This window comes from Lethenteron reissneri, chromosome 27 (assembly GCF_015708825.2).
Source record: "Lethenteron reissneri isolate LAM-NWPU_2019-01 chromosome 27, ASM1570882v1, whole genome shotgun sequence".
In the NCBI taxonomy this organism is placed as follows: Eukaryota; Metazoa; Chordata; class Hyperoartia; order Petromyzontiformes; family Petromyzontidae; genus Lethenteron; species Lethenteron reissneri.
This window is the reverse complement of record NC_083805.1, coordinates 1,291,572-1,303,398: the sequence shown is the minus strand read 5'-3', so window position 1 is coordinate 1,303,398 and position 11,827 is coordinate 1,291,572. Positions and strand designations below refer to the sequence as shown.

At 56.3% G+C, this 11,827-nt stretch overlaps 1 protein-coding gene across 1 annotated transcript; it reads left to right on the top strand.

Moving 5' to 3' along the window:
• Window positions 1-312: 312 nt before the first annotated feature.
• LOC133348298 (calcium release-activated calcium channel protein 1-like) lies at window positions 313-11,569 on the top strand. Its single transcript, XM_061561036.1, has 2 exons — window positions 313-645; window positions 10,414-11,569. The coding sequence occupies exons 1-2, from the start codon at window positions 532-534 to the stop codon at window positions 11,125-11,127; spliced, it is 828 nt and encodes a 275-aa protein (XP_061417020.1). The 5' UTR covers window positions 313-531; the 3' UTR covers window positions 11,128-11,569.
• Window positions 11,570-11,827: the final 258 nt, after the last annotated feature.

Below are 11,827 nucleotides of genomic sequence, written 5' to 3'. Positions count from 1 at the left end.
CAAGGGGGTTGTGGGTGTAGTGGGGGTAGGGCTGGCAAGGGGGTTGTGGGTGTAGTGGGGGTAGGGCTGGCAAGGGGGTTGTGGGTGTAGTGGGGGTAGGGCTGGCAAGGGGGTAGGGGCTGATATTGGGTATCGGGTGGCATGGGGGGTGGGAGGCTCGGGGCTGAGGAGGCGTGCGCCCCGCGCGAGACCAACGCGGATGTGGCGCAGGAGTCTTCTTCGGCTGTGTTGGATTATCGCTCCCACAGCCACCTCCACTCGCACCCCCCCCCCCCCATCATCTCACCCCCCCCCCCCATCATCTCACCCCCCAACCCCCTCCCCCACGGAGCCTCCAACTGCAGCAGGCACCGCCTCGACAGCGCTCGCCGAGACCTCGGAGAGGAACCAGCGGAGGCGCTCACTGCGCGCGCGTGATTCCTCTTGCACGCGGAGTACGGCAGTGGGCGAACGAGGTCGCTCGCTTCGCTGTGAGCCGTACCCCCGGGATCGGGGGGGTACCCCCTTGCCGGCGACGAGGCGTGGGGGGCCATGCACCCTGACGCGGCGATGTACCGCGCCCTGGAGCTGCGCAAGCTGCAGCTGAGTAAAGCGAAGCTCAAAGCGTCCAGCGGCACTTCCGCGCTCCTCTCCGGCTTCGCCATGGTGAGTGCGGAGGGGGCGAGGGGGGGGGCCTTTAACTCTTAGGACCCCCCTCCCCCCCCAGATGTGCGCTGCTAGGAACCATTCACAGCTGGTTGATTCTTGTCCGAACCATCAACTTTGAGAATCTCATTCCCCTCCTTTCCGCGTCTGTTCGTGCCCGCTCGCCGCTATCATTGCCCGCGATTACCTGGAGTTTGGACATTCTTGGCAGCTGTTTGGAGAGTAATTGGAGGGGTCTAATTAAACTGACCCCCCCCCCCACTGCTCGTGCCGGCCCCCACCCCCTCCCGAGTTTCGTGCGTGCGAAGCCCTCGAGGCGCTCAGTGGAACGGGTCGCGTTGTTTCCGTGTGGGGCTGTCACGGGGAAGCGAACAAAGTGGGGAGAGCTCGCGAGTGTAGGGGCCGTCTCGCGGGTCGCAGTGACTGCAGCGGGCACGCCTGGGTGCCCGGTGGGGTGTGTGTGTGTGTACACGTGTCACTGTGTGTGTGTACGTGTGTACACGTGTCACTGTGTGTGTGTGTACGTGTGTACACGTGTCACTAAAGCACAGCAAGTTGGCACAGTAGGGGGCATAGGTGGTGCATCAGCCAGTCATCTCGGTCATCTCAGTCAGTCGACCCCGTGGCACCTGGGTCTGCCCCGTGACCTCCTGCCAGCGGGCGTTCGACACTTCACGTGGCCTCAAGGTGCACCTGGCCTGGCACAAGCGCCGTCACGCAGTGGCGAATGACGGCTGTGTTGGTGTACGCGTGTGTGGGGAGCGGTAGTGTAGCGGTCAGCGCGCTGCGCTACAAACCCGGCGACCCGAGTTCTATTCCCGCTCACGGCCACCAACACTATTTGACGTTTTTAATTGAACCGGTCCTGGGCCTCCTCTCGCTCGACTCGTCCTCAACTGAGTACACGGCGCGTTGTGCAATTATCCCCATTGGGGAGACAAAGGCGGCCGGGCATGGTGATAGCCACCCACCCCTCGTGTGCCGTTCCGGCCATCACAGGTCTTCGCAAACAGCACTTGTCCCAAAAAGTCTGCTAGAGGTGTGGTGTGTGTGTGTGTAGACATGTGTGTGTGTAGACATGTGTGTGTGTGTGTGTACACATGTGTGTGTGTGTGTGTACACATGTGTGTGTGTGTGTACACATGTGTGTGTGTGTGTACACGCACACGTGTCGCCGTGTGTGTACATTGTGTACTGTGTCGAACTTCTTTCGCACCGCACGTAGCCAACCGTGCGAATTAAACCGCCCGCGATGGAACCGGGTTCTCAAGTCCAGCCAGTTGAAGTTCAGGTCTCGCCAAATAACTACACAAACAATCTCACGTGGAATTCATCACTCAAGAACGGGTTATTCCTGCTCCGATTGATTAGTTTACAAACGTTGTCTCGAATTGATTGCCCTAGCGGATAACAGTTCAGTGGGTTGCACGATGGCTTTGGAAGTGACGCCACCCACCGCGTGATTGGTGTGGGTGAGAGGCGGGTGAGAGGCGTTTGAAGGGGGACCTCGTGCAGTGGTGAAGCGATATCATCTTCCGCACCCCCCCCTCTCCTCCAACACGGGCTCAATGAGGCTGCGCTGATGTTCGGGACAGTTGCCAACCAATCATTTGAGACTTGAGATACATATTTAAAACATCATCGTAGAGCGATGGTTATCGGTTTATAGCAAGACACCATCGCTCGATGGTTTCTCCACTGCTGGATGGAGACTTCGCTGTCATGGGCCGCATGCTATCCACTGCTGGTGCCATCGCCACTTGCGGTGCTGCCACTGCCATCGTCATTTGAGCCCCAAGGTGACTCCGTCGCTGGTTCGGAACGCACCGTGGTGCATGCTGGGCGTGCTCACTGCTCCACGAATGACGCCACCGAACGCAGCTGCCGCTGCTGCGCTACCGGCCGCATTCGCCGACGGGGGATGCGTTCCGCAAGCCCCTTCCCTGCCGCGCAACAGGCAATTGGCACGTGGAAAGGTTCTCTCGGTCCCGTTCCCCTTCTTCTAAATCAGTGGGATGCGAGACATGCCCAGATTTTGAGTTCGAAGGTAAACCATCGAAAACACAACTTACTTTGTTTCATCAAACCCTCTGTACTTATTAAGATTGAACGTTGTTTTAAACGCTTGAGTAGTATAGGTTATAGACCGCTGCTCTAAATTAAGCGAAGTTATTGGGCGATGCTGCTGCGATGGCAGCGTCGCACAGACAGCACAACACCGCGCGTGTGTCGTGGGGAGCGGTGGTGCAGCGGTCAACGCTACGCTGCACTACGAACCCGGCGACCCGAGTTCGTATTCCCACTCACGGCAAACCGGTCCTCGGCTTCCCCTAGGTCGACTCGGCCTTTAATGAGTACCTGGTGCGGTGTGTAAAAACATCGCCACTGGGGAGACAAAGGCGATCGGGCGTGTTGCTGGCCACCCACCCCCTTCGTGTGCCGTGCCGGCCTTCACAGGTGCTACTCGCTAAAAGCACTTGGCCCAACAATATGTTAAGGCTATACGGGGGATCTTTGTCTTTGTGGCATTAAAAGGACAATATATAATAGGCGATGTTTCAAGCAGTGGCCCTTCTTCTCGAGCACACGTTTATAGAGGCCAGAGAGACAGAGTGGATAATGAGAGTCGGAAAATGTACTTGATAAGAATAACCATGGTCGTCTGGATCATTTACCTCTGCGTCTTTCCACTTGGATTATCCACATGGCCCCCTCCCCCCTCCATCCATCCTGCTTCGTTCGACTTTCGTGTCGCGTTGCCAAGTGCGGGATCCTATTCCGGGATCCTATTCCGGGCTCATTCCCGTCGAGGAGTTTCGATGCGAAGCGCCGTGGCGTAGTGTGCAGGGCGATGTCGATCAGATGCCGCGTCCACGGTAACTAATCGACCGACATGTCTCCAACTGGAGGGGGCCTTGGCTGAGCCGGCTTTGACGTCTACGACGTCGTTAATGACACATTTATATTTATAGTTACGCGATGTTACCCAACAAAACCTTCCGGTGTGGATCATATTTGTCGCGAAAGCCTACGCGGTAAACAAAGTGGGAGAATGATAACAAATTACCTTCCTTAAAGTTTTTAGTTTGTTTACACATTTGCGAGTGAAATTTAGCGTGGTGCCGCCGTAGATCGTGCATGACCCCGTCAGCTGACGAAGGTTGCCGTATCGCACCTCGCTCTGGCACTTCGGCTCGGATCATCGCTGTGTCTCTGCCAGCCGCCATCCCCCCTCTGTGCACGCCCGCTCTTCTGTTAAGTCTGGTCCGTGTTCTCCTCCCTGCCCGTGGAGTCGAATTGCGTGCATTGACTTCCGTGGCTAACTTTAGCCGACGATTTAATAGGAACGTCATCACGAGCTGTTGTCTATCCGCCGCTGGCCGAAGGCCAACATCTCTCGCAGCCCTACAGCCCAGCAGCTAGCTGCATGCACCTGTGAATATCATCACTCGCTCTAAACGAGCCAACTGAAAAACAGTTCATATGGTAAAGGTGGAGTTCGAAGCGTGCGACTCAAGTCTCATCGACGAATGTTCCTCTTCTTTTCCGTTCGATCTTCGGTGAAAATGCGGCGATGAATTTCCATACTGCATTCAAAACTTTCACCGTCAACTGTTGAAGCTCCCACTCCTCCTATTCCTCCTCCTCCACGCGAAATCATCATCATCGCAACCGCCCGACGGTGACGAGGTGGTGGGGGGGGGGGAAGATTGCCAAGGGAGATGAGAGTGCCAGGTGGGCGGACTTTGAGCCGGTGGCTCGAGACTTGGGATATCGACCGGCTCCATCGCTCCCGCATCAATGGGGCGGGGGTCACGGGGGGCGGGGAGGCCAGGGGGGGGGGGGGCTGGGGAGAAAAGAAGTCTCGACAGCTTCAGGATGGGACAGCGGCGATGAGAGGAAAGGGGGGATGACGAGATGCGGTGTCGGAGAGCGGAGGGATTGGCAAAAATTGGGATCGGAGACGATTGTGGTCAAAGGAAAGAAGGGTGTGAAGAGAAAATTGGGTAATACGATGGGGGATCAGAGGGCGATGGGAGGATTAGATAAATGGGCTCCGAGGCAAAGGGATTCGGGGAGAGGCAGTCGGAGGAAGGGTGTCCGTAATATCAATTAAAATGTAGCACACACAGGTACACACAAGACAAAGATCCCCCGTATAGCCTGAACAGACTGTTGGGGCAAGCGAGCACCTCTGAAGGTCGGCACAACACGAGGGGGGTGGGTGGCCAGCACCGCACCCGGCCGCCTTTGTCTCCCTCGTGGAAATGTTTACACACCAGGTACTCATTTGAGGCGGAGTCAACCTAGGTACACACACAGCTATACACACATATAGACCCCCATGCACAAACAACAATGAATCTGCGTATACACACCTCCTCTCGCAGAGCATGCATGCACGGCACGTGCTCTTGGCGAGCATTTGTCACACCCACACACGGACACGCGCGGCGTGTGACACGCGCGGAATGCCTGCAGGCCGCGTGTTTTTTTTAACGAGTTGCGCGTGGGTTGTTGTTTGTGCCCCGTCCGGGATGTCCACGCGACCCGACATGGCCCCCGAATAGGTGGCAAGGCCCACCGGCAGCGCGGCGTTCGCTGTCGTTCTCGACAATTGGCGGCCTTCGTTTGGCACACGTTTCGGCCCGTGTCACGCGTGACCTCCACAACGCCGTACGCCAACTTCACGGCCGCATGTTGCTCGCGCACTCGGCACGGAGCGGCGCATCAACATCAATTGTTGGACTGTACTTTTACGCTCCCCCCCCCCCGACCTTTGCCGACCCGCTCCGAGCACACGTGCTGAGTTGGGGTCAAATAACCGCCACCGCCCCCACACGGCGTGGGGAGGCCCTCATCCAGCAGTGGATTGGCAAAACAAGGAGCATGCATGCAGTGGCGAGCGCGCTGCACTACAAACCCGGCAACCCGTGTTCGGTTGTCTGAACCGGTCCTCGGCCTCCCCTAGGTCGACTCAGCCTCAAATGAGTACCATGTGTGATGTGTAAACATCGCCACTGGAGAGACAAAGGCGGCCGAGCGTGGTGGTGACCACCCCCATCGAGTGCCGTGCCGGCCTTCATAGGTACTGCTTGCTAACAGCACTTGCCAGAACAGTCTGTTGAAGGTTATACGGGGGATCTTTGTCTTTGTACACCGTGTAACAGACTGGTATCGCCACAGGAATGTGCCGTGCCACCGTGCGGGTGTGCCGCTGATGATGCACTTTCGGGGGTTGTTGCCCCCCGTTGTTTGGCGCGATGTCCGACGTTTCTGTCCAAGTACTTGGTGGGAGCTCCTCGTTTAGAATCCGAGCCGTCTTCAGGGCCCTCGTGCCCAACGGCGCGCGGTACGACCGACAACGCGCCGCAGGGGAATGTGGAAATTTCCACAACTGGATCGGGGATCTCAACCGAGACGAGCGATGGGGGGGCGTTGCGCGATTGGCAGACAGCGAGGCCGCTCCGCGTACTTCACCACGCCGGAAGATTTCGAGCAGAGCCGCCTCTAGGGGTACGGCGAATCATCAGGGCGACCGCCTCGGGCCCCACGCTTTGGGGGGGGGGGGGCCTGGCGCTTCGACGTCACGGTGTCCGATGCAATACTTCCGGTTTAGTTTGAAGACGTGCGGGAGGGCCACGCGGTGGGATTTGCCCCGTGCTCCCCCACCTTGTGTGTACGTATGTTAAACTTCTTTCGTACCGTACGTAGCCAACCGTGCTAATCGGAGGCGCCTTCCAGGGACCGCCCTGGTTATTACGAGGAAGGCGAAATGAGGACAGCGTGTTCACACGTTGGGGCCTGTGACCCGCCAGCCAACATTCCCCAAGATCCCCTCTCGACGTTCCGTCTGACGTTTGGTGGCGATGCCTCTCTCTCTCCATCATCACCGACAACGGGGGCGGTGGTGGCGGTGGCGCGCCCAGGTGACGTGCCGGGGTCTGCGTCTCGACTTGCACGCTGGGCGGACCTAACCCTCACCCCCAATGGTGGGGATAAATACGCGTGAACTGGATTGTCAGTTTCCTATCGATCCGTAGATGAAGACACCCGTGAACTGGAGATAGGTGTTGGGGTAGTGATAGGGGTTGGGGAGTGATAGGGGCTAGGGTTGGTCTGGTTTTAGCTGGGGGCAGGAGTAGCAGCAGCAGCAGCAGGATGTGCTGGGCGTTGTTTCAAGAGAGGAAGGGAAGCAGGTCGGTGAATATGAGTGCTTGATGTGCTTCAGTGGGAGTTGGCTACGTGTAGGGGAGCAAGAAGGGAAGAGGAACGAAAGCGGGAGGGGGGTGCAGGGCGAAGGAGGCGCTTGAACGAGTGGGCTCCATGTAGAGCTCCACCTCGTGGAGGCCCTTCCACTCGCAGTGGCGTGAGCAGAACATTGCAGGGCTGTGCCTTTGCGTTCACCTTCCGCAGGATTTGAGTTGGTGCCCTGCACTGGCCCCCGTACACGTGGCGTCAGGCGCCGTGATTGATGCCCCGCGGTTTCGTATTCTTGTTTGCGTAGCCTCTGGCTCACAGCCATCGCACGACTTAAGTGCAGTCGTGTCCAAACGTGGGGAACACGGCACCTAGAGACCGAGAGAGTGAAAAACAGAGCGAGAGAGCGAGTTGCAGAGAGACAGACACAGTGAGAAGTATGGAGAGAGAGAGAGACAGACACAGTGAGAAGTATGGAGAGAGAGAGAGACAGACACAGTGAGAAGTATGGGCAGTGAGAGAGAGACGCAGGGAGATGCACAGACGTGTAACAGACCCACGCACGGAGGCCTGGAGAGAGATTCAGACAGAGAGAGAATTAAATCAACGGAGAGATGGAGAGATCAAGAGAGAGGCGGACAGAAAGGCACGGGGAGAGAGACTTGAAGATGATTACAGTAATAGAAAAGCAGAGAAACGCACGGAGAAGGGCGACACGCAGTGAGATTAAAAGGAGAGAAACTGGGCGGTGGTGGCTGTGCACGCGGCCTGTAGTCCAGCACTGAGCGGTTGGTGGATCACCGCACCAATGTTTTTAAAACTCCCTCTCACGTGGGTGTTGAGGAGCCGCAGGCGGTACAGCAAAAATGTGGACTCCATCTATTCTCTCTGCATGGGATGGAGTGTTCTCCGGTTGCTCCGTTTTCCTCTCGCATGTAAACAATAATTAATTGGCCGATAACAATTTACTATATAGGGATCACAGAGCTTGGCAGTTGTTGGCAGCCGGCTCCTCATGGCGAGCTGCCTACCCACCTTCCCGCCTCTCTGTGGTTCACTCCGCGGAGTCGTCCTCTTTCTACGAGAGCGAGCAAGCACCGTGCGCGTTACAGGTTCGTATTATACTAATTAACGTAACAGAGAAACGGACAGACGCACAACGCTGTGTGTCTCTCTCTCCTCTGCACCATGAAACACATTCCTGCGGAGGGAGCTGGTAGGAAAGTTGGGTTGCTCGGCCAATGGCCAAGGTCAACGGCGGTGTGGTGTATTCCGCAAATATGCCCGAGTGTGAGAGTGGGCACAAGCCGGCGTGAGTAGGTTAAACGTTGAGTTTTATAAGGACACCACGGGGTGACCAGCCCCTCCCCACCCAGCCTCACCCCTCCCACCCCCCACCCAGCCCCACCCACCCACCCTCCCCACCCAGCCCCTCCCTCCCCACCCAGCCCCTCCCTGCACGACGGACACAATAATCCCCTGTGGGCTGGTGTAACCAGGAGGTTCCTACCAGTAATATCCCACGTGTGCTACCAGCGTCACGTTACGAGATTAATGCGCGTTTCAGTTCAACACGCATTAATCTCGAGCCAGTGGAACGTCACCCAGGGCTCGACAACGACCTCTGGACGGATGCGACCTTGCAGAGCCACTTCTGAGGAGGGCTCCTCCAATCCCCTCTTGTCCCACACCATACGGTGACAGCGGCGGTGTCTCCTTCTCACAGGCCCCACTCCGAGAGCTGTTTGACGCGTGACAACCGACTTAAATGTTTCGTGAGCCTCTCGGACCAGAAGTTGGCCGGATTAAGCGACTGAGCAGATCTAACGTGCGGCTTTCGTTTGCGCAGTCATTCGGTGAAGCGGGCTCAGACGGTCAACACGGTACACTTGCTCACCTGGATTAAAACCCAGGGGCTCGATCGTCCGTGGTGGCTCGGTGCTCTGTCACGATATTAACACCCCAAGCCACCCGGCTACATTTGTAAACTCTGACAAAACTGTGTTTGTTGAGTTCCCAGACCAGTTTTGTTTCTTTTAATATTCTTTATTTAATCAATGCAGTGTGCAAGCAAATTGAATCAACATCGATGAAATTTAAGTTCCATCTTAATTGGGGTGAATGGGACAAGCTATTTATTAGATTATGCAGCCAGCTGGATAATTAGACAGGAATAGGGGCAGGATACGGGGAAATCAACGGAACGGAGGACGCAAAACACATTTTAAACTTCATATTTGATTTGTTTTGGGCTCGTGTCTAATTGTTGAACTGTAGCTATGACCGGTGAACAAATGTCACACGATAACAACTCGGCACGTTGTTAAACGCTCGTGCGCACGACAATTTAATTGTGTTTGGCCTTGTCGGGTTCAGGGTCGCTGTACCCGATTGGCACCGTAAGCACACTGCCTAGGGTCTATGAAAACTAAAGGGCCTACGAGAAAAATGTGGCCATGTTTTTTGTTTGTATGTATGATAAAAAATGTAACCAAGATAACTTATTGAATTACTAATATAATGAGCCAAGAATGTCTGTTTGTAACGTGCGTGACGTCACTCCATGTCGACCAGCCCCCCTCATTAATAATCATGAAGAGGTGGAGTCCTCCACATGGACCCCCCCCCCCACCATTAATAATCATGAACGGGTGACGTCACTCCTCAAGGATCACCCCCCACCCCTCTCTTAAATAATCATGCGCAGGGGACGCCACTCCACATCGAACAGCCCCCTCATTAATAAGCATAACCAGGTGGCGTCCTCCAAATGGACCCCCCCTCATTAATAATCATGAGCGGGTGACGTCACTCCACATGGGAGGGGCGAGGCGCCTCCACCCTCCTCAGCGTCAACTTATAACTCCCACTTCAAAGGCCGAACCCTCACATCACGTGATCTCCGTAACGCTATTGAGACATACAAGTAGGAAGGACGTCATGATGAACAAGCGATTATAACTTTTAAATGAAATAAGTCTGCGTCACCGCGGCCTTACAAATTGCACACGAGTGGATGCAATAAATATGACATCGCGGTCTGCTTTTCGCTTGAATGTTTCAGATTTACTGCAATACACCCGTCCTTGGACGGGCTATAGTCTAGTAAATATAAATAACAAGGATAGGCACAGTGTATATGTATACAAAGAGGCAAGAGTCGTCGCAATGTCAATCGTTTTTTTATCATAAGGTGAGGGAGAAATTAACACCGGAAGATGTTATTGCAAAATTAGCAATAACATCTTCCAATGGTGTTTTTCGCACAATCTCATTATCAATAAAAAAAATTAGTGCAAGGGAAGGCGTTGTTGTCCTATGTTTGAAACAAGCAAGTGACGGCGGCGGTCGTAACATGGGCAGCAGTAGCAACTGTATAAAGTTATCCCTGAAGGCCTACGAAACGGAAGTGCCTAGGGCCTACGAGAACCCCAATCCGGCCCTGGTCGGGTTGCTGGAGGGTCTTGATGATGCAAATGCAGCCAGATCCATTACTCGGTGGCCTGACACCGGCGAGGAAAATCCGGCACACTTTTTAAGGATCGCGTCTCCGCCCCCCGCGCGCAGGTGGCCATGGTGGAAATCGACATAAAGGACAAGAAGGAGGGCTCGAGTGAAGACGCCATCCCGCCGGGCCTGCTCGTGGCCTTCAGCATGTGCACGACGCTGCTGGTGGCCGTGCACCTGCTGGCGCTGCTGCTCAGCACGTGCCTCCTGCCGCACGTGGAGGCCGCCTGCAATGCATACCTCGCCGAGCAGAGCCTGCCGGGGACGAACGGCGGCGCGTCCCCGTGGGACGAGCCCGCCGCGGGCGTCGGAGCGGCGCCGGCGGGGCACAAGGCCGCCCAGGCGTTCCACCGCGACGCGTCGCTGCAGTCGCTGCAGGCGGCGGCGACGGCGGCCGACATGCCGGCGAGACCGGACAGGCCGCACCACCCGGCCGGCCTGCCGCTGCCGCGCCTGCACCGTTACGTGGAGGTGGCCTGGCTGCTCTCCACGGCCGTGGGCACGGTGCTCTTTCTGCTGGAGCTCGGCCTCATCTGCTGGGTCAAGTTCCTGCCGCTGAACAACGCGGGCGGCATTATGGCCGCGTCGGCCGCCATGTGCGTGACGCTGCTCGCGCTCTGCGCCTTCGTGTTCGTGGCCGTGCGCTTCTACCTGACGCTTGTGGGCCACACGGCCGAGCGGCACTTGCGGGACATCAAGGCGCTAGACAGGATGCACGAGGAGCTGTCGTGCGACCCGTCCATGATGGGACTGCAGGGCCAAATGAACGTGTGACCCCTGACCTCTCCCCCCGTGCTGCAGCGCACGTGCCGTTTGTTGGCGGTTTGTGTTACCATCACCTTCCATTGTGCCCGGACCATCTTCTCGGTCAAATGTGAAAGCGGTCCAGGGCTGAGTGTGGAGGTCGTTCATGGTGATGTCATTTCGCACAAAACGTGAGCCTCACGGCCACATTTCCTTTTGCTCGGCTCCGAAACGTGGCCACAGGATTTAGCTCGCCGACCGTACGCACAGTCGTGAAGACGTGTTAATTGGAACTAGTGTGTTCACTAACTTATCGCCATAATAATCCCTCCGACACCACTAAGTTTAAGGCAGGATCGGAGTTTGCGATGAACACTGAGTGGCCATGATCCTGGTTTATCTGACATCTTTCTTTCCTGACCCTCTGGATGTAACTAGACCCCTACTTGAAATACATCATCCCTGGCTGTAACCTGGCCTCTGCATACATGTAACTTGACCCCTGCAGCTCTTTATAACATTGCATTTCACAGCACATCACATCCCTGTTACAATCCACCAACCCCTCGCCGGTCTCCCCAGCACCGCATGCCGCCCACACTCGGGTGCCGAACGCTGCCGTGGCTGTGCGAACCCCATGCCCACGTCTCGTGGCACTGGGAACTGCATGCCTATGTCTCAGTGCAATCCGCTTTGATGAGAAAAGTGGAACTCGGAACTCCGTTTCCTT

Bases quoted from the DNA above. Each gene is read 5' to 3' on its own strand.
- LOC133348298 (XM_061561036.1), top strand. From the start codon at position 532: ATGCACCCTGACGCGGCGATGTACCGCGCCCTGGAGCTGCGCAAGCTG. The intron at 646-10,413 runs GTGAGTGCGGAG...CCCCGCGCGCAG, and splicing joins TCCTCTCCGGCTTCGCCATG to GTGGCCATGGTGGAAATCGA.